The 22,272-nt window shown below is 37.7% G+C and overlaps 1 protein-coding gene across 1 annotated transcript; it reads right to left on the bottom strand.

Annotated features, from left to right (window-relative positions):
- Window positions 1–3,578: 3,578 nt before the first annotated feature.
- LOC310965421 (immunoglobulin-like and fibronectin type III domain-containing protein 1) lies at window positions 3,579–21,189 on the bottom strand. Its single transcript, XM_083939009.1, has 25 exons — window positions 21,151–21,189; window positions 20,958–21,040; window positions 18,192–18,275; window positions 14,884–15,006; window positions 14,641–14,780; window positions 13,846–13,945; window positions 13,707–13,730; window positions 13,304–13,349; window positions 13,012–13,207; window positions 12,312–12,425; window positions 12,043–12,202; window positions 11,640–11,912; window positions 11,125–11,466; window positions 10,277–10,401; window positions 9,959–10,100; window positions 9,572–9,865; window positions 9,175–9,474; window positions 8,396–8,572; window positions 8,182–8,310; window positions 7,713–8,021; window positions 6,073–6,158; window positions 5,791–5,983; window positions 5,402–5,698; window positions 4,580–4,906; window positions 3,579–4,465 (listed from the first exon to the last, which is right to left on the bottom strand). Exons 3-25 carry the CDS (start codon window positions 18,223–18,225, stop codon window positions 4,461–4,463), a joined length of 3,936 nt encoding a protein of 1,311 aa, XP_083795135.1. The 5' UTR covers window positions 18,226–18,275; window positions 20,958–21,040; window positions 21,151–21,189; the 3' UTR covers window positions 3,579–4,460.
- Window positions 21,190–22,272: the final 1,083 nt, after the last annotated feature.

The following is a 22,272-nucleotide window of genomic DNA, read 5'->3' as shown; positions in this document are numbered from 1 at the left end:
TTGTGAGCGGTTTAGGGACTATCTCTACTATTCACCACCATTTGTAGCCTACACCGATAATAACCCACTCACATATGTGCTCACTACAGCCAAGCTGAATGCAACCACACACAGGTGGGTAGCTGAACTCGCTGACTTTCAGTTCTCCATCAAGTACCGACCTGGTAGGGCAAACAGGGACACGGATGGCCTTTCACGCATACCCTTGGATATGGAGCAGTACATGGAAGCCTGCACACAAGTAGTGGCACTGGAAGTAATGAACAGTGTCACTCAAGCTCTCACAGTTCAGCTGGAAAGCCGTGAGCCGTGGTTGTGTCCTTTGACCATTTCTACAGTGCTGGCTGAGGAAAGCAAAGAAGTGATGTCAGTGGCACAGATCTCTAAGACAGTGCTGAGAGATGCACAAGCAGAAGACCCTGTGATAGGAGAAGTGCTGAAGTATGTCATCGCTAATCACTGAGCTAAAGGTGGAAAACGGGCGAAATAAGGAAGTAGCTGTGCTGGTGAGAGAAAGACAGAAGCTACACATGGTGATGAGGGTTTACTGTACAGGAAGACCACCAGCCGTTCACAACTAATCCTGCCAAAGAAGTTCCATGAGCTAGTGTATAAAGAGCTGCATGAAGAGATGGGTCACCTGGGTGTTGAGTGGGTTTTGACACTCATCAGAGACCGTTTTTATTGGCCTCACATGCAGAGGGATGTCGAGAATTACATAACACGGGTGTGCAGCTGTCTAAAAAACAAACGTCCCAATAAGCCAACCAGAGCGCCCCTCACCAGCATTGTCACCACCTACGCGTTTGAGCTGGTTTCCATCGATTTCTTACATTTGGAGAAATGTAAGGGAGGGTATGAATATATCCTTGTGGTAATGGATCTCTTTACCCGGTTTGCTCAGGCCTACCCCTGCAGAAATAAAATGGCCAAAACCGCGGCTGAGAAGATATTTGGGGATTTTGTGTTGAGATTCGGCTTTCCCACAAACCTCCACCATGACCAAGCTAAGGAATTTGAAAATAAACTGTTAGCTTAGCTTCAGGAATTCAGTGGAGTTAAAGGTTCCAGGACCACTTGTACCACCCACAGGGGAATGGCCAGGTGGAGGGGTTCAATAGGACTCTGCTGAGCATGCTCAGAAACCTCCCAGAGACAGCTAAGATTGACTGGAAGGCTCGCATGAACGATGCTTACAGGGTGGCCTCAGAGACAGCCGGCAAAGAGAGCAGACGAGGAAAAAACCTCTATGACAGAAAGGTTTATGGTGCAGGGTTATCTCCTGGATGCAGAGTACTTGTCCGTAACCTCAATGAAAAGAGGGGAACTCGGAAGTTGAGATTGTTCTGGGAAGATCAGGTATTTGTGGTGACACAGCGAAAATATCAGGACAGTCCAGTGTATGGCCAGAAAACGGAAAAGGGCGTATTCGAGTCATGCATAGGAATCTCCTGCTGCCATGTGACTTCCTGCCTGTGGAGAAGATCAACATGTTCACGGAACCAAGGAAGTAAAAAAGGAAAAAGAGAAAAGGGCAAGACAAGCAACAAGAACACAGTTCAGGAATCATAGGATTGCAAGCGGAAGGCAGGGATTCAGTGGACAAAAAATCTGGGAGAGGATAATACAGAACAGCCGGAGGGCCAACAAGAAAAGGATACAGGCACACAAGAGGAAGACAATGACACACAAAGAGCTGAGGGAGAACATCAGTCTGCTGAGTCTGCGTGCAGTGACCAGGAAGATGACAACCAGTTACAGAAAATGTATCCTTTGAGACAGAGAAGACAGAGAGCAATTTGTACTTACGATAAGTTGGGGCTGCCTACCATGTCTTATGTATAGGTAACAATAGCGGCTAGATAGGCTAAATATGTGAGTCGAGTTAAAAGACAGTTAAATTCAAGTTGATGTTACTGTTCATTTGAAGAATTTAAGTAAAACTATTATACCGATGTGAATGGAATAAGGATATATGTTTGTGAATATGGACCAAAGTAAAACCACTGTGACTACACTCCACCACACTTTGTACTCGATAGGAAGTTATAGCTATGGTGAAGTGCCTTACTCAGAAAAGATGCAGATACCCATGCTAGTGATGGAAGTGGCAGTGGACTGTTATCGTGCACAATAACACCTGCTGCAAACATATGGCATGAATGGGGGATAAGTGCTATATGGGTTTCTCAAACAGTAATGCATCTTCAGGGACTGTCTGACTCCTACAGGGGCGTAACCTTTCTAAAGGCGAGGCTGCACTACAACATGGGACTTTTTGTATGTCAGTATGTCGGGACAACATACAATTTTTGAGGGGAGAGTGTGAGGACAATGAGTTCAGATGGTGGTTATAAAAGGGACACCCATATTTTTTTGTTATTACATATTAACATGTTATGTTATTTTATCTCAAACAATCACTGTGCTCTAGTTCTTTCATCAGGCAATACAGGGGTGTTGTAGCGTCTTTATGCCACAAGAGGGAGTATCCCCTTAAATGAGCAACTCAGTCAAGGGTAAACACAGCCGATGCACTCAGTGTATATTCTGAATCCGACTGGAAAGAAGCATAACTGTATTGCAATGTGTTTTCTCAGACTGTCCAGTAAAGCATGTGAATAAAGCCACGCTGTGTCTTTATTGACGTGTGCAGCATGTGGAAGGAGGAGGAGTCCATTATAATGATCTGCTCCTCTTCAGTGAAATATGCAGCCCTTGATCTATCCAAAACGTGAGTCAAATGATGCGATACACGCCCTTTTTACACACGCATTGAAAAAAGTGGAAACCCTGGCTTGACAAATGAACTCTTAAGTGAGCTCCATGGTACCGTTTTATCTCTGATTGCGAGTTTTTTATTTGTATCTTATTTCTATAGAAACCCTGAGAATGTTCAGTGGGCTTTGTAGTACACCCCTCGTTTTGCATTCCTATAGTCACTTTTTGGTCATTTTTGGTGTATACTTGTGGTCATTTAATAGCAGAAACATTTTATGAGTCAGGCCCCTGGGCCTGTGCCCGGTAGACCCATTCAGTAATCCATTCATGGTTTGCTTGTGTTTATTCGTAGTGAGGCATTATATTTGATGAGCTTGTATTGCCTGCCACTTATCTGCACTATAGTAAGGCTGTCCGATAAATGTAATGGAGCCAAAATGGCATTAAAATGCAGCGGAGTAGAAAACTAAAACACTCAAAACCTCAAAACTGTACCTATTGAAAGCATCTGAGTAAATTTACTTGTTTACTTTCCACTTCTGATTTACTTCTCATGCCAAGCAGCTTCTGGGAGCTGAATTATTATTTCCAAACCAGTTCATGGCCTTCAACCATTAATTATAAAAGCACCACAACTATAGCCTAAAGTCTGTAAAGTGTTGTTTTTTTTAATGGTGAAATGTGTCACAACAAAACTGTGATAACAACATAGCCAAGTTGAGAACAGAAAATACAAACATCAAGATGAAACAGTGCAGTCTCTTTTTAATCATGTAAGAGTTTACATGAACACACAAAGCCCTGTACTACTTACAGTAATCAAGAACAACATTAAAATGCTAAAAGCACATGTGCTGTGTGTACTCATGCATGAGATACAAACAAAACATTTCCCAATTAGTAAGTTAGCTTGCAAACTATCTTGTATGTGGCAGATACTTGCTTATTCATGTCAAAAACAGTAGCTAACGTAAAAACAGACTTTTATAAATGATTCATAAAATATGAAATATATCCAATGCGATACATACCACTTACATGTGGCTGTGATGGGACATTTTGGTGTTGCTTTTCAAACCACAGTGTAAAGGCAAAGTTGAGCATGCACAGAAGGGAGGGACTGAGAGTCTGCAGCGCGGAGAGCAGGAGTTTGTGTGAGGGCATATAAGTAAAACTGAGTGCGAGGGGTTATTATTGCATGTTAAAATGAATAATTGCAAATATCTTTGAGCACAGAATATATTTTTGCTTGCTCCAATGAAATTATGTTTTGCTTGCATATCATTTCTCTTCAAAATATAATTTATGTGCTTGCAAAATATATTTTTCTGTGCTCAAAATCTTGCATTGCTCTCGCATTGCATTGCTCAAATGTGGCACAAATATAATGCCATAAATAGGGGTGTAGTTGATAATTGTTTAGTCAACTCAGCTATAGGGTGAGACAAATAATGATCTAAATGTTTTCAATTGGTTTATTTCATATAATTTTATAATCATTGAACAGAACTGAAAATTGAAAACTTAAAATTTAACATTTGGCCTAATCTTCATGTGTAAATTGATACACAATGTAATATATATATATCTAATGTTCAATAGCATAACATTTTCCCAAAAGCCTTTTAAAGTTAAGTTTAACTTAAAATGAATTAGTTGTTAGTAATTTATGGTAACTGATTTAACACATAGTAAGACGTCTCTTGGTTCAGCTTCTGTCCAGCAGCTGCAGCTCTTCTTCACTCTGAAAAGAAACATATTCATATTGCAGTTTGTCATATTTTCATACTGCACATTAAAATGTCTGTCTCTTTACGGGGAAATGTACAATTCCTTAAATTTGAACAAGTGTTCATACCTCTGACATTCAGGTTCATTGAGGACTCCGCTGTCCCCAATTTGTTCTCTATGACGACTTTATATTCTCCGGTGTCTCTGGGTCCCACTCTTAGTATGAGCAAGGAGCAGACTCCACATACATTAGTGATGTGGTAGTTGGTGTTTGTGTTAAGGCTGATATTATTGCGGTACCATGTAACACGTGGCGCTGGATCGCCCTTAACTGCACAGCTCATGTAGCATTCGTAACCTTGTGGAGTTGTGCGCATCCTCAGGGGGACGATAAATGATGGAGTTGACTGGAAGTCAAATGATTTTGTCTCTGGCATGTTGACTTTGAACTTACCTGAAACAGAGAAATGCATAAAGTTTAGAGTTTAAAAGAATTGGAGCTGCTGGTCCTTAAACTTCTGTAACTTCTGTAACTTCTGAACATTTGTTCAGTGATCTCTCTGAAAAAGGGATTACCGAGAGAAATGATCTGTATCGACCACAACACTTTTCACAACCTTTTCTCTGACCAGAAATGCAAACAACTTAATAGGCTTCAGCATTGTTTTCATGATATTAAGTTAATTATAATAAGTTTTAAAAACCCCTGTAATTCATGCCATTTAAGGGTGCTAGTTTACACAAGGTCAGTACTTGAGGGCTTACTAGAGTTAATCCGTCCTGAGATCTGGTTCGATTAGCAATGGTTATACATTTTGGAATAGAACTGGTATCTGGAGGCAGCTTTTGCATGAAAAATAAATCCTCAGCATAGAAACCATGTTTGGATGTTGTACAGGAAAGTAAGAATTGATTCAGATGTCTTTGATATTGAATCGGCGGCACAAACCTTTTTCCTTTATGGTTCCAAACACAGGGGATTCAGAAGGTGTTGAAAGACCCATGTCATTTTTAGCAAATACCCTGAAGTTATACTCCCTTCCCGGCAAGATATTGACAACTGTGAACTTATTGTTGAAGAGGTTGTCTGCCACTGTCCTCCAAGTGCGTTTGAAGGAGTCCCGTTTGGATACCATGTAGTGTAGTCTGTCATCCCTCTTCTCATCTGGCGAGGGACTCCAGGACAGAGTCACTGTTCCTGGGATGTTCTGAACCAGCTCCAATGGACCTGGAGGCTTAGGATCATCTAAAACCAGATTTAGAGGCATAAAAACCTAGAGGTATGAGTTACAAAAGTGTGTCTTTCTATACAATAATTAGTACTTGCTACATATTCACCTGTGACTCTGATTTCAACATTGATGCTGGCCTGACCGACAATGTTTTTGACATTAATGGTATAGATGCCAGTGTCTGAGCGTTCAGATGTGGCGATTAACAGTTGAGAGCCTTTATCAGAGTTGGTAAGAGTTACATGTTTGGGCACCGGATTGCCATCTTTTAGCCAAGAGATGTCTGGCAGAGGGGAAGCCTGTAGACATTAAGAGAGATTATTTAAATAAGTTTGTTAATTAAATCAAATACATCCCCCGATTAGCAGGAAAACATCTGGTACAGTACCTCAAAGTTGATATTCAGACGGACTGTGTTTCCAGATCTTACCACCACAAAGGTCTTCATGTTGCGATCTTTAAACTTTGGTTTTACTGTGAGGGTAAATTTAAGAATACATGGTTTAGATTAGCTTATGCAATTTAAACAATATTTTCATTCTCTGCATTAAAAAAAAATGTAGCACTAGGGGAAAGGAAAAATATTCTGGATTCTGTCTCGAAAGATTGTCTCAATGCAGAAAAGTCATTTGTCAGAAAATGAAATTAATTATTTATTTTTATTATGACAATGTCAGGGCTCCAGACTGCGCTCCAATCAAAATTTGAGATTGTACGACTGAATTTCCCATCTAGTTGCCCATGTGCGACCAGATGTCTTGCCATATCAATATGTAAGTGGCCAAACAGCAACAGAGTGACAGATAAGACAGGGACAATACATAAGCACTATGACAGACACCAAAAACTACACATATTCACCAGAGGGTGGCGCTATAATTAAGTTGAACGTGTTTTTGCCTGTAACCTCCATATCCTACCATGCACATCCAAAATTCTTACATTCGGGCCACGCCCATATCCACCCAAAATTGGAAAAAATTAAAAACCTACTTATTCAAACTCCTCCTAGGCTAAGAGTCGAGTCACCACGAAACTTTGCAGGAATTATCCTCTAATTATCCTGATCAAAAGTTATCAAAAGAATTGAAATAGTCCAAAACATGTGTATTTTATGAAGAAACAACTTCCTGTATGTTGTAGTGATAACAGGAAGTATTGTACATCTTCACAATAATTAGTCTGAATAACATCAACATCATCTCGGACTGATAGTTCTCCCTGGAAACTTCAAAGAAAAAAAACAACTTTGTTTCTTCGCCCAGTGCAGCGAGTGAGGCAGCAGGTGACACACAGAGTGATCTGATCGGTCAATGTAGATACGTTCCTATGTTTAAAACACATATACAGCGGGAGAAAACTCGGGAGTGAGTCGATCGACTTAATAAAATGGAAATGTATCTGTTCTGCGAGATGAGCGAGTAACGGTCGTTACACTGCTTCTTCTCTCACCCCTGAGGGTCTCATCACACCCCTTATTCTGAATGTATGGTATATTCGTTAATATTGTACTGTCATAACAGCTATATGATGCATCTTCAAAAGTGCACAGTAAAAATTTTACACTGAATTTGAAATAGCACATTGTAATTTCTGCATCTATTATTGATTTACCATGTGTGCCCCTAAAATTTCTGGTTGCGCTTCTAAAATTTATGGTTGCGCCCCTAAAATTTTCAGTTGGGGGCCACAGTGCTCCAACTGAAAAAAGTTAGTCTGGAGCCCTGAATGTGCGATTATTTGAGTGCCTTAACGTTAAGAGTAATTAGTATGATGAATGAGCCACTGTTCACAAAACGAACAAACAAATGTGCACATTGATTAAACTGACAGAAAACTATGGAACTCAATGAAAAATAAAAATGAAAACTGTGTAAACTTGTTAACTGTTATGTCACATTCTCATTATCAAGATGAGCTATGATTACATAGTATTCAAATTACTCAAAATATAAGGTAAAAAAATGGTTAAGTTTAGTTCTTCATTTCAACATTTAGTTCTTCATTTTAACATTGTAATTTTCTTACCAGGAGGAGGCATGGCAATGAAGTAATTGTCAAAGCCTTGAGGCTCTCCATCCCCTCCATAATTGGTGGCAATTAATCTCACCCAGTAGGTGGCCATTGCCTTCAAGCCAAGCACTGTGTAGGAGGTTAGAGTTATTTGGACGGCATTACAGCGGGTCCATTCAAGGTTTTCTATTGGTCTGATCTCCACGTAGTAGCCTTGGGCTTCATCCTCTTCTCCTTTTATTTCTTTAGGTTTAGTCCAAGCCAGCGAAAAAGTGGTGTAACTCGATGATGTTAACTTCAGGTCTGTCACTTTGCCTGGGGGTTCTGAAATTACAGTATTAAGATTGGCTCAGCATTGTGGTGCTTTTATAATAATCAGAGTCAACAGACAACATTATGTTGAACAGCATGTCACTTCACCATGAAATATTACTCTGTGAAGACAACTGTGCTAGAATATAAGAATCCAATGTGACAGGCTTACTCATTGGATCTCTTGCGATAACTGTGTCACATGGAATACTAGGATCTCCAGCACCAGATAAGTTGATAGCAGACACCCTAAATTCATATGTTGCCCCTTCAAAAACATCATTCACTGCATACTTTGTATCTGTGAAAAAGGGAACATGGGGTTATCCTAACAGACTAGACATGTTAACACTTGGTTATTCTGTATATTCCTGCAGCTTGAATACCTGTAATAGGCCCTCCTTGGTTTACAAGGCTCCAGTAATTAGTGCCTTTCTTGTTCTTTTCCAAATTGTATCCCACTATTTTGGTTCCTCCAGTGTCACATGGAGGACACCATGACAGATTGATACAGTGTTTAAAGGCACTGACCACTTTTGGTGCTGCTGGGGATCCAGGATAACCTGTGGGGTAAAAAGCATGTCACACAATTACAGCATCGCATGCTTCTTTTTTACCAAATTAAATCTAACAGAGAGCTGAAACTGACGAGAGCTGAAAAATATTTGGCGAAGAAACTGAACATGAAGTACTGAAAAAGAGTATCTTAAATTTTAATGGACACACAATGGTGACCCCACTGTGTTTGTTCTAAAAAAAAAGAAATTTAAATTATGATCACCTCCACCAAAGGAGTTGGATGGCATCATGCTACTTCTGATTAATGTAAAACATTTCTCTTGTTTTATTATGGAAAGTTGTTCATAAGTTCAGGCAGAAGTAATTAAAGCCCTGAGGTATAGGATTTGAACATTTTGACCTCTTTTGGTATCAAAACTGACAATCCACAATAATCATAATAATAATAATCCACTTTTAGATATTTAATGGCCCAATGCAAATATTTGAGTATCTAGATTGAATTTTCAAATGATATATGATTTGTTTTAAATACATACAAATAAATGTAATGTTCACCTGCTTCTCAAGAAGTTAAGAGGTTTTCATCAGACCACAGCAAAAATAGCCCTTAAAAGTATAAACAGGGCTCCAACTAAAAACTTACGTAAAACACCAGCTGGTATGTCCTCTGTCTGCAGGTAGTCACTGATGCCCTCTGCGTTCTTGGCTCTGATACGGTAGCAGTACCTCCTCCCAGGGTTGACATCTGAATCTTTGTAACTTGGGTTGCTGCCAGGGATCTCACCGAGATTTAACCATTTATTGCGCCCTATTTGTTGGCGTTCTAGGATATAGTTTGTGACTTGGCATCCACCATTATCTTTTGGCGGTTTCCATTTGAACTCAACAGATGTTACAGCACTTTCCATAATGTCCACAGGTCCCTGTGGTGGTGTGGGTTTGTCTGTTGATCAAAGGAAAATGACTCATACTAACACTAAAAAGCTTTCATCTCCTTACTTAGAGTACAAAGGGGAACACATGGCAAACTTTAAACTCACCTAGTACGATAAGTTTGGAAATTGCTTCTGTCGTACCAAATTCATTTTTTATTTTTATTTTCACCTCTCCAGCATCTTTCCTTTGACAGTTAACAAGACGAAGTTTGCTTTCCGTAGCTGACGTTTCAATCTTCACATTGGGAGCGGGCAAAAGCTCATCATCATCCTTGTACCACTGTATTTTCATGGGTGCCCCACCTGAGAACGGCAGCTTCCATTCTGCATTTTCCCCTGCCTTTATAATGACTGGCTTTGTGAATTTTCCTAGCGCATCAGCGCCAATGTCTGGTGGATCTTCAACGTTAGAGAAAAAAGTTTTTGTCAAAAACCTAAAACCTTTTAACCCATGGGATAATTGATACCAAACCATGTTACTGTTATTCTGACCTTGAATGCTAAGTGTTGCTTCTGATTTACGGCCTTCAGCTTCAAAGCGATACACAGCTGCATCATCTTTTTTACAGCAATCAATTATCAACCTGTGACAGGCTCCATCTTTGATAATTGTTACCCCATCCTGATTAGTTAGCTTGACAGATAAAAAGATTCAGTGTTCATCAGATAAATATTTAGATTAATCAAGGTTTGCAATGCACTATACTATTTTTGACTATGCTTGATCTTTATGGTTTTGCAAGCTATTAAAACAACTATATGCATAGCAGTGTTACCAAACGCATAATTCTCCTTAATAAGTTAACTTACCAGCTTTCCATTTTTATACCAACGCCCCTCAGAGGCCTCACTGCTTAATTTGCAAGACAGCTCTGCCCGTTCACCAATATTAGCAGCAGTATCTGATAGTCCACTGACAAACTGAACACCATGATCTGCATCAGTAAGAACAAAGTAAAAATAATGTATTAGAAAGGACTTTTTTTAGTGTAGCATAAGCAGAAAAAATAATGATAGACATATGAGCATGCTGTTTTCTATAATCCACCATAAGCAATTAAACTCCTTTAGTTATATTCAGGGCAATTGTTTAATTGAACTTTTGGAAAGATTTTACAAAGGTCATTAAAAAATTATACCTTTTAATCTCGAATTGTTTAGATTATAATACAGAATTTTAACACTATGGTTTTACTATTATTATTCAGACCAAAATGGTCGGCTCTATATTAAAACATAGTTATTGTGTTTTGTTTTTTTTCTTAATAATTGGATCTGACCTGTGCCCACTCCACAAAGAACAATTTAAAAAACGTTTCTTTAATTGTATTGGCCAAATTTATCCCACACATCAAATTGGTGCATACTTTGGATACAGTTTTCTCCCTTTACTCACTTTGTTCTCTGGAGTGGAAAGCTTCCTTCTGTAACTGTCTCTCATATTTTACTCTAAGTTGGGACCAACCGTATTTGTAGTCAAACCTCCAGTGCAATATCTAGGATTAATTCTGAGACACTTAATAAATACAGAACCAGATAGCAAAGCTGACAAACAGCATGCAGTAGCAGAGATGCATTTTGACAACTGGAATATAAATCATATAAATCTCTGCAATATAGTGACATTATTCAGTCCTCACAGGATGAAATACTTTTACCTATAACAGTGTCGGGAACCAAAGGACTAGTTCGTACTCGCTTCTTTTTCTTATCATCTGCATCATCTCCTTTATTTTCATCATCTTCATCTGTCAGGAGATTCTTATTTGTGCCATCTGGATCACCCACATCTCCATCAGTCTTTCCCCCAGACCAATCACCAGAACCACCTCTTCCATCTCCTCCATTCTCTGCAGCGTCCCTTGCAGCCTGTGCTCGTCTGGCTGCCTCAAACTCGTCTCTCTGTTTTTGTAACTTGGCCTGCTGTTCCGATGCTAGTTTAATCAGGTCATCTTGATCCCCAGTTTGGGCGCCCTTGCGGCCTTTACCATTTGAATCAGCTGAGTTGCAGCACGCACAAAGAAGCAGGGAGAAGGAGTTGTTTACTTTTCTTACATTTTTTAAATGAGAAAATATTCAAGTGCTCAACTGTGTATCACACCATCAAGATTAGAATGACCTTTTATTTATTAATGTATATATCAATATATATGAAAAAGAAAACATTTCTTACCTTCCACTTTGAGAGAGGCACTGCTGGAGGTTATCCCAGCTATGGCATAATATACTCCATTATCTGCCATTTTGCAGTCTTTAACTTTCAATGTGTGAATTAACTTGTCCAGTGAGACAGTGATCTCATATTTCTCCCCATGTTCAACTGATGAATCCTGATTTGACCAGGTAATTCTGTTGAGGGGTATTGACAAGACGCACTGGAATATGGCGTCCTCACATTCAAAGGCCTTCACATCTTTAACATTGGCTATGAACTCCACAGCAGGCACTGCAATACCAGAAAGGGTGGATGTGGGTTAACTGGTGGATTAACTGACTTCTCATTCCGAAATGTGCCTTGAATTGTCTCGCTAGGACAATCATCCTGTTTTATTCCAGTTGCAGTAGGTACACCTTACCTTGAAAGTCAGTTGTTAGGACATTTGCCTCTTCAACATCAACCTGGTAAAATCCAGCATCTTCTGGCTTAGGATCTTTAATGCTGAAAACATATTTTGTCCCTGCTTTCTCAAGGCTATGCTTTGAATGTTCCTCATTGTATGGAACCAGTGTCCCATCCTTTTTAGAGAAAAGCAATTTGATTAGATTTTTTTTCATTTCTTCTTTATTATTATTTGAGCAGTGAATTGGCTTTAAATTCTGTAGCTTTGAATGTATATTAACTCACCTTATATAAGTTAATCGCACTGTTAGGATCCTGTAGTGTCATGTCGAGGCTAAATTCAGCTGTCCCGTTGGGTTTTACTTCTATTTGTTTCACATTTTCCACTTTCTCTACAACCTACAAAAGAAAGACCAAATATCCTGTGTATGTATCTGTAGATGTGGCTCTGATATTCACTGCCATGGAATATTTAACTTAAGCGGCCTTGAAAAGAGCCGGCTGTTTACTTTTTTAACTGCACTAGGCTAGTGAAGCATCAGGGAAAGCTCAAAACTTTAGAAAATACTTTAAATGTCCTTTTCAATGACCCCCTTAAATGTTGTTTTTCAGACCTCCAGTGGTGTAACTTCTCACCTTGCTACAGTGATGTACAAGTGTACTAAAGGACTCTTCTGTGACATTACTTTTGAGAGCCAAAGTCCCTCCCCTCCCCTCCCAAAACCTATGTATGTTAGTGAACACAGAGGCAGGTTATTTTTTGATCTTGTTTGAATTTTGTGTTGAGTTACTCTTTTACATCCGCAAAAAAACAAGAAAGCTATAACTGGTATTAGCCTCACAATATCCCAGCTTAAAAACTAGAAAATGTTATAAACTTTCACAGATCACGATGCAAGTTTTTGAGATTATTTAAAATCACATTGGCAGGTTTAAATGATCCAGAATACATGTGCAGTTGTCACAGCTGCATAAAGTACTGTACCTTCGCCTGCTCATCTGCCCTTTCCTTTTTCAACTGGTTGAGTCGCTTCAGCAACCAGCGAAAGTCAGTAACACCAAAGTCCGCACAGATTTTTTCATAGTCCCTCTTTGGTGCACTGATAAGCAGTTCCAACAGCTTAGGGTCTATTTCTCCTTCTTTTTTTGGTGGGAGTTGTTTTTTTCTGGTGACAACAACACTGAAAAGAGAAGAGCAGAGTGAAATGTATTTGAAGACCTACAGCATTTCATATTTTATTTTTTGTATAACAACTTTATTTCTGACTTGCACTTACGTTTTCTTAAGCATTTTTCTGAAATCTAGTGGTGCTTGTCCATTTGCTAAAAGACAATGAGATGTGAATTGGAAAAAAGAAAAATTAGATGAGTTGCAGTTTTTTTAAAGGACAAATAATGACATCATATTTGTTTAAATTCTAGATGTGGCTCTAACTAAACATTATAATGTATAAACAAAACATGCTGGATCAAATGAATTCATACATATTTGAATCTTTTTAATTACAGCATCTATACAGTATGTAGGTATTTTATTACCATGTTCAACACACAATATTCTTATTTTGTCTTATATCCAAATTCAAGAAAAAGGGAAAAAACACAAGAAATATTATGCATTGACTAATGATAGAAAGAGAAAACTCTCTGAAAAGTTTTTTTCATAATTCTGTTTGATACCTGTTTGGGATTTCTTGAAGCCAGCTGAAAAAAAACATGAACACAATAGCAAAACAAGAAATGATTAGTGAACATCAAAGCTCCAGTATATTAAGCTTTAAAAATTGATTGATTTACAATTAACATATGGTACATTTACCTTCAATAAATTTGAGAGTTGCTGTGCAAACAGCCTGTCCAAACTCATTGGTGGCAAAGCATTTGTAGGTGTCAGCTTGATCTAGTTTCGCATTAATAATCTGATAAAGCAATATTAACATAGTTAGATTACATCTTTAGTGCAGAATATCAGGTTCTGGCTCAGGAACAGGAACAATGAGCTTGAAGTGAAGGTATTTGATTGAGAACTAAGTACTTATCTTAAGTGTCCCTCATACTTGTAAATAATTATATTAGATTATAAATATTTAATGCAAACAAAGATTCTCTACAGTATACTATAGATAGGGCCAATTAAATGGTATACTCTTCTGGTGTCTGGTTTAAAATTGTAGTGAACGCCATATGGATGGATAAAAGGTCATTATGTGTATAATTTATTTATATTTTATTTAGCTAACATTAGATATATACACAACTTACAGCCATATCAAGCATTACAAAACATATTTATCTTTTGCATTGACGAATGTTAGTTGGCATTAGCGTAGCTGTGTTTGCAGTTTTCGCGAGATTTTGTTGCTGAGACAGACACTGGTCACAAAAGTTAATTTTCTCTTGATCCTTTCGTATGAAAAATTATATTTTAGTGTCAGAATATTCTGGATACACTGTATGCGGCTTGTAAAACAATGGTACAATATTTATGTTAGTAATTATTGGGCTAAGGGATGTTTTATAATTAGTAGGAGAGTGGGTTGTGATACTATAAGTGTAATATTAGTTTGTGTTTTGTGAAGATGTGAAGGATTTAATTTAGATACTGTTTTCTTACCTCAAGAATGTGCTCTTGAGATCTTCCATCATATCTGGTACTGTACAGTTCTGGGTCATCAACCTCACCGTTATTACGCCCCCATGTTACAGTTGGTGTCGGCTCTCCACTAACCATAGCTTTGAAAAATCCTTTTTTACCTGGAAAATCAAAATACAGGCAAACATATAACAGTGATACTGTTGTAGAAAGTGTTTGATAATAATCATCAAGTTTTACTTTTTGGGTTTATTTGTTATTTACCCTCTTGAGCAGTCAAAGACAATGGCTTCCGGGTGAAGTCAGGTGGTGACTTTCCTGCAGGCAGTATCTCAACATACTGCGTGATCATTACCCCAGGAACTCTGGACCTTTTCTTGATAGCCACTGTTAATTAGGATCAGAAAAGCTGTGTTAGACTTTTGAAGCACACAGGATCAAAAGAAAAAAGTGTTCAAAACAGTAATATTATATTTAATATCAATTATATCCAATATTTGTGAGGAAATAACACATATTTCTAATGTTTTTACTTTAGTTGCAGTAATGCTAGAATTTCACAAGAGGTCAGTATTTCCTTTCTCTCTGTCAACCACTGAGGCCACAACATCATGGCAAGAGACCTTTAATTTCTTAAATTTTGCTGATTGAGATGTATTGTAAAATAACACATACATTGCACACTGAAACTCTCTTAAATTATGTAATTTTGTCATTCATGTCTTTTAAATTTAATTTCCTTCCTATAAACGTTTTTGTATCTTTCTATTATTTAATGATAAATTACATCAATGATGACTGGCAGTGCCACAATCTCAACAGCACTAGCACCCTTGGAAGCATTAACAATTTTCTCCTGTGATGGTGGCGATTCAAAAAAAGAGAGATGGGTGATATATATTTCCAGCCGCATTCCTCTCTAGGATTTCAACTGGGTGACTCAGCACACAGCAATACTTTCATCCAACAGCTATTGAAATCGTTACTCCTCTTTGTGCACCAGCATCACACCTCATAATGACTCAGAGATGCTTCATTCACCCTGAGGCTTGAACCTTTAGCATGTCTTTACTGCTGTATAATGCAGATAGGTGAAACAGCTAATTACTGTGTGCAGAATCAAATGGGTCCCACAATTATTGTTGTAAAATCTGGCCCTAAGCCATGTGGAACTATTGTAGTCTTATGATTGTTTCATTTTGTCTTTCTAAACTTTGCAGGAGTTAACTGTGTGGACACCATACCAAAATGTAAATCACATTCAGATAATAAGAACAAAGGCTAGTGTTTTGATTTCCAAAGGGATGTTGCAGAATCTGATGAGTAAGTGGTTACTAACAAGTCAATTTTTTTAAATAAAAGATATTTAAACAAAATATCAGCAATGACCTTATTTCAACAGCTTTTCAAGCTCATCCATCCCAACAGTTGAGCACAATAGACATTTTAAGATTACAAATTCATATGCAGCCATGAAATGAAATCAGTCACTAGAAAGGTTTAATGTAGTCAGATTCAGTTTTAATAAGCCACACAATTAAACAAATTGATATAGAATCAAATCGAAAAGTAAGTCTGCATTTTGTGTACTTGTTACTGACCAGTGACCATTTTTTAAACATTTTAAGGACAGTTGAGTTTTCCACTAATTTTCAAATATAGATATTTCACTACAGTAGTTATACTGTAGTTATATCTACTTGTTTGATTTCCTAGATACCGGCGGTTAGAATATAATACGCTACAGTAAACACACACCTTGGAAGTTGAAATATATTTTGCTGGCAAACCTCCCTATGTCATACTTTTCCTGCACCAGTTTCTGCTGTAGTTGCAGTAGCATAAAATGAATTAAAGTACTTTGACAGCATAAGAATGCAGCAGCAAAGTGATATTTAAAGTCAAACCAGTTCCTCCTATTCTCTGAAAATAGATCACTGGCACCGACATACAGTTAATTCAAGGGTTGACTTATTATGTCACTACTTCCAATGTGAGTTACTTGTAGGTCACCCATTCGTCATCACTTCCCCACTGCAGCCCTTCTCCAGTTAGAGGACATATATTGAATATTCATCAAACTGTGTCATCTCTCAGGGATTGGTTTACGCTCTTACAGTATATCATCTGAATGCAGGCAGGTGTTTCCTCCTCAAGCATTGATTCATACATAATCCAAATCTGGTAGGACAGCAGTCTGTTGTTTGCCTCTGCAATCAGTACGGTGGGAAACTGTTACATTTGGACAACAGCAGACTTCAGGACATCTTTTTTCTCTTAAAATGTTATACTTCCAGACATTTTAAAATATGTAAAAATACTCCTTTTTTAACTTTTTACGTTGGAAAACTATATTACAGGCAGGTGGCCTGCTTGCAAAGGTCTTCAAGCTTGCAATCTTCAACTGTGGTTTCAGCTTCCTAAACCATCTGTCCGTCTTTTCTCTCTTATCTCTCCTTTTCTTCCTCCCCAACCGGTCAAGACGGATGTCCGTCCTCCAAAGAGCTGGGCCTCTCTGACGTTCCTGCCTGGTATAGGGAAGGTTTTCGTTGCCACCGTACTCTACGGGGGAATTGTTGGGTCTATTTTTTATCATAAATAAGTCATAGAGTGTGGTCTTTTACTAGTCTATAAAGTGTCCTGAGAAAACTTTAATTATGATTTGAATGACTATAAACAAAATTTAATTGAATTGAATTGAACCAATCAGGCTTAGATGAGGAGTCTGTTGTGCACTAAAACTGCTGACTAGCAGACTGTATCAGAATATGTACAGTAGTTAGCCCTTTTTTATTTGTTTAGGTCGTTGATCAGATTGTAAATGGCAGTGGCTGACAGCTATGACGGCAGTGTATTTTCTCTCTGTACTGACAGTCTGCTCTGCACTGCAGGTTTCAGATGTCGTTGCCGGTCTTGGGTCGAACCCATTCCCCTGTCAAATAGTGTTTCACATATTAGATGACGGTTGGTTTACGATTTGATACGTACCAACTATAGCATGCCCTGGATACGTTTGAATCTCAGATATCAGGGAAGTGCACAGACATCTCCTCCTTCAGGAGAGGAATGTGAAATTACCTCTCTAGTGACAAACTTTGTATGGATACAAATCAGCCAGGTCAAGATCAGTGATTTTTTCTCCTTGAAGGGAGGGTCCAAAGACAGAGGGTATTGTATTATGTACAGAAAGGTCCCTTGAGGGGAATTTGTAAAATTGGGCTATAAAATTGACTTGACTTAGTTTCTTTATTTTTCTTTTTCTTTATCTGTATTCCTCCTGTGCAGTCGCATTTTACCCACTTTAACAAATCCCTCCTGTAGGTGAACATGAAAAATGTATTTAAGGCTTTGGAAACTCAAAGAAAAGCTCATTCTAATTAGCTGAACAACCAAGTCATAACCTAAGTGTTAATGTGTTAACTGTATGCTCTTATATACATTATATACAAAATATATTTGAATAGGATTTTTGACTTTGTTGATAAGGTTTATGCTGATAACTGAAAACCCTCAATATTTCCATGTACAACAAACAAAACACACAAGAGAGTCCCTTATATTTCCCAACTTACCTGAGGCTGGGCCCTGGTACTTTTTTGAGCTCATTGCAGCGTTGGTTGAATGTTTGTCAACTCAGACTTTTGATCACTTTGTGACTAAAACACAAGGAAAAAGCTATGTCAGTATTCATGAAAAAGCTCTGTCAGTATTCATGAAGGAACAAACATGTAATATTGTTTACAGTTCTCACAAAGTTTACATTGAATCATAATGGAGAACAGTTCCATGTTATTAGGACTCTATTCTTTTTTTCTTTTGTCTAATTCTTTAGTTGTAGTGTTCGAGATTTGTAGGGTTCAATCATTATCTCTTGGACTTAAACATAACTTTGGACATAGCGTCACTAACTTTATGTTCTCCTAAATAGTAAGCTGCATCATTTGGATGGCAGTATGGGAAAGTCAACTGTTTTATTTGTACAAAATAACATTTAAATACAATTAATACATTTTATGAAATGATCACACAGGAAAAATAAGCTCTATTCATCTGCAGTGAAATGTTTGTGGATTTTTATATCATCAGATGGGCCACCGAGTGGTCTTTCTTAACCTGACCACAACGATCTCTTTAGATATTCCTGTCACTGTAAACTAAGTTTATAGCACTTTTCTAAACAAAGTAAAACAAAATAATCAAAACAATGAGATAAGACCAAAAATATATATATATATATATATATATATATATATATATATATATATATATATATTCACAACATCAAATGGGCATGGAATGAAAATTATTATAATCTCAGTGAATTGATTATCACTGAAGGTTCACAAAAAGTAAAAACAAACATCAAACAAAGATATTCAGTTTAAAATCATAGGAGTAATATATTCACATTTTATAATCTGGAATTGGTTAATGGACTACATATTTGTCTGGAAAATGGATTTGATGAAGAATGAATGATGAAAATATCTTTCTATTTGTTTAATAATTACAAACTAATTGTTTCAATTATAATTAAGGAATTTCATTCATTCATGTGCAGCTCCCTCCAGGGTTACAAATACACTCAAAGACACCTGATTCAACTTGACTATTCTGTAACTGCTGGGGTCGTGAGAATCAGCAGACCTAAAAATGGGGTCGAGGGCCAGAAAAGGTTGCAAAACCCTGGCTCAGAGGTTCTCCTCATGTGTCATCTACGTTACCGTATGACATCAGCCTGTCAAAGTGGGGGTTGCCTTGACTCCTGCGTGACTCGTGCAGACACTTTGAGACACGCTGGGACACAGTAAATGGGGAATGTGAAATTCCACCTAGTGGCTGACTCTGCCCAACTGCCTGTGGAGTCAAGTGGCTGTGCCAGCAATTTAACTGCTCAGGATCCAAACATAGACAGGAGCGGAATGTCTGGGAATCAAACTGTTAAGCCAACGCACATATCTGTAAATCTCTTTTATGCTACAGACTCCTAAACATTATGTTTTGCACAGTTAGGTGCCTGGTTGTTAACTACCAGCAAAAGATTAAAAGTAAACTTTAAACTCAAACTGCTTGTCCTTAGCGATCCTATGTGATTAGTTTTGTGTTGTAAGGTGAAAAAACTGCAACTTTGTACTCGATTTGATTGTTTTGAAAAAAAAGAACCTCTCCGGTCCTCTGCTTATAGGCAGTAAATTGGAGGTGACTTTGACCTTCTTTGAATGCCGCCCACAAGAGTGGATGGCAATGACCAAAAAAACTGTTAGTGTATATTCATTTTAATCTTAAAGTTAGTTATTTGAGTATCTTCATTGCTGAAAGGATTTTAATTTGAGCTTAATGGGTTTGTATCAAGATAAAGGCCCTAAGGCCTTCTCACATGGCCCTTTAATTTTACACTGAATAATGTGAAAAAGGATATCTGACCTTGAACATCTCAAAGCCAGCAAAAAAAAAAAAAAGAATGTACGGATTTTATGTGTCACACATCCTCTGTAGTGCAAAGTGATCATATTCTGCTCAATCATTTGTTAGTCATGGGGAGCCAGTTAGGGAGGTTGCATTCCTCGCTGAAATATGGCACACAATAAACATTAGTATTACAGGATGATCTCATGAGCTCCGTTATGGTTTTGTTTCCATTCACAGGGTATCAAAATCCTGTAAGTTCCACTGTTTTAATTCATGTAGTAGGCACCAAAAAGTAAAATTTTAGGGTTTACTTTTGTAGATCTCACTACTGTGTCTGTGGCAGTACAGTATGTTATATTTCGGTGGCTCTTGTTGTCATGGCCCAATCAGGCTAATATACCAGCTACCATAATTTTTAAACTAGATGTCTGCAGGTGATTAAAATAAACAATTTTAATAAAAAGAAACGGTTTTCTTATCTTTTCTTTTTGTCATGATTAGTACAATGTTGCAGCAGCAGAATCAAATTCTTTCACAGCCTATAAAACCAAGTTAATGCTTATCTATGACAAATTCTAGTCTAATCTTTATAGGAAGATGTACAAAAATGATTACATTTATAAACCTGCCTTATCACTTATAGTGCCATATATCTTAAAGTGAGCTAGAGCCATATATTAAACATTTATAGAACTAAATAAAGTACTGTCAGTCCTAATACTGGCCTCTCTTAACAAATGATGCCTTTATGTTGTCCCTTTTGTTTTAACAATCATATAACTGCCTTGACTTGTTCACTGAAACCGACCAGGGCGAAGGTATCAATCAGACCATATAAATGTGGTTGCTGCTTTTGTCTAGTAGATTAATTCAAAGTAAAATAATCAACACGGTTTTCCGAATTTCTTATTTTAAAAAATCGGACTTACTTTAACTTCTTGGTTGTCTACATTCAGTTGTCCGTCTTCAGCTTGAACTCTTCTCACTGTCCGATATTTCTAAGATGACACCCCTTTTTGTTTGGTGATAAAAGTTTGGAGCACATAGAAACCCATACATGGGTAAAATGTAGTTGCTAAAAACCATATTACAACAGTGGTAAAGGGTGGAGGTTCGTCTTACCCATCCCTATGAAAGCGATCACTCTGCAGTTCGTACTGGAAATACATTATGACTGTTCATTCAATCTGGTATTGGACATATCCTGTCAACAGTTTTCCACTATTACTGTTAATAATATAAAAACAACAGCTGCATTATATACCAATATCAAGATTCACATTCTGTCATATTTAAACTATGATGAATTAGTGATGGATATGACTGGTTGATAGTTGAGGTTTTATGATTTATGGCTCCACAATGGTCATGTACAGTGATTTCTCACAGTCAAGAGTCAAAGCATCTAACCCAAAGCTTTCGACTGGCAGCTTCACAAGGTCTTTCGTAATAGGATAACTGTACTATGGGCTTTATTGGCCAATAAACATTAACATGAGACATTTCATTTGGTAAAATAACCTCTGGTTGATATGAATGAATTGGCCTTTCCAATTAGCCTCCTAAAGTATCAACAGAAATTCTCACAGCATGCCTGTGGTTTTCGGTGAGTCATACTCGACCTGTGGTAGCATTATAAAAAGATAGTTGCTCATGGTTTGCACTGAGCTAGTTTTTGGGTTCACATTGTCAGAGGTTAAACAAGCATGACTTATTCCGACAGTTTGAATAGTCACCCCGACCTCATAAAAGAGACTGTGGCGCAAGAAAAGCCTGATGACATGATTCGAGAATAAAGAACAAATATCACCTCTGAGCTGACAAAGGGATAAGGTAAGCACTCTTACATAACGCAACAAAACAGCATTAAATGTTAAAGTAAGAACAGTTATGCATTATTTCACTCTTTTCAGTGAGTATTATGCCATCAAATAAAATAGGCATGTTGGCTGTATATCTTTAGTCAAAAGGTTATTTCCCTCAGTTTATATATATATCACATTATGTACAGCATGGACTTGATATGTGTTTGGTCTTGTAAGAACAGCATTGTAAAATACTGTTTGCAATGAGAATGTATGCATAACTGAATGTTTCCTTTTTATAAGCAGGTAAACACATAATCGTCTCCCTAAGCTCTTCCTTGGTTCCATGGTAACTTTACTGGATAATAACTAATTTAATGTTTGTGGCTAAGAATCTTGTTATAGACAATTTACTGGGGAGCTCAGCTCAGGTAGGTAT

This window comes from Echiichthys vipera, assembly GCF_963691815.1.
Source record: "Echiichthys vipera genome assembly, chromosome: X".
NCBI lineage: Eukaryota > Metazoa > Chordata > Actinopteri > Perciformes > Trachinidae > Echiichthys > Echiichthys vipera.
Note: the sequence above shows the minus strand (reverse complement) of the source record. Positions and strands in the feature narration are given on the sequence as shown.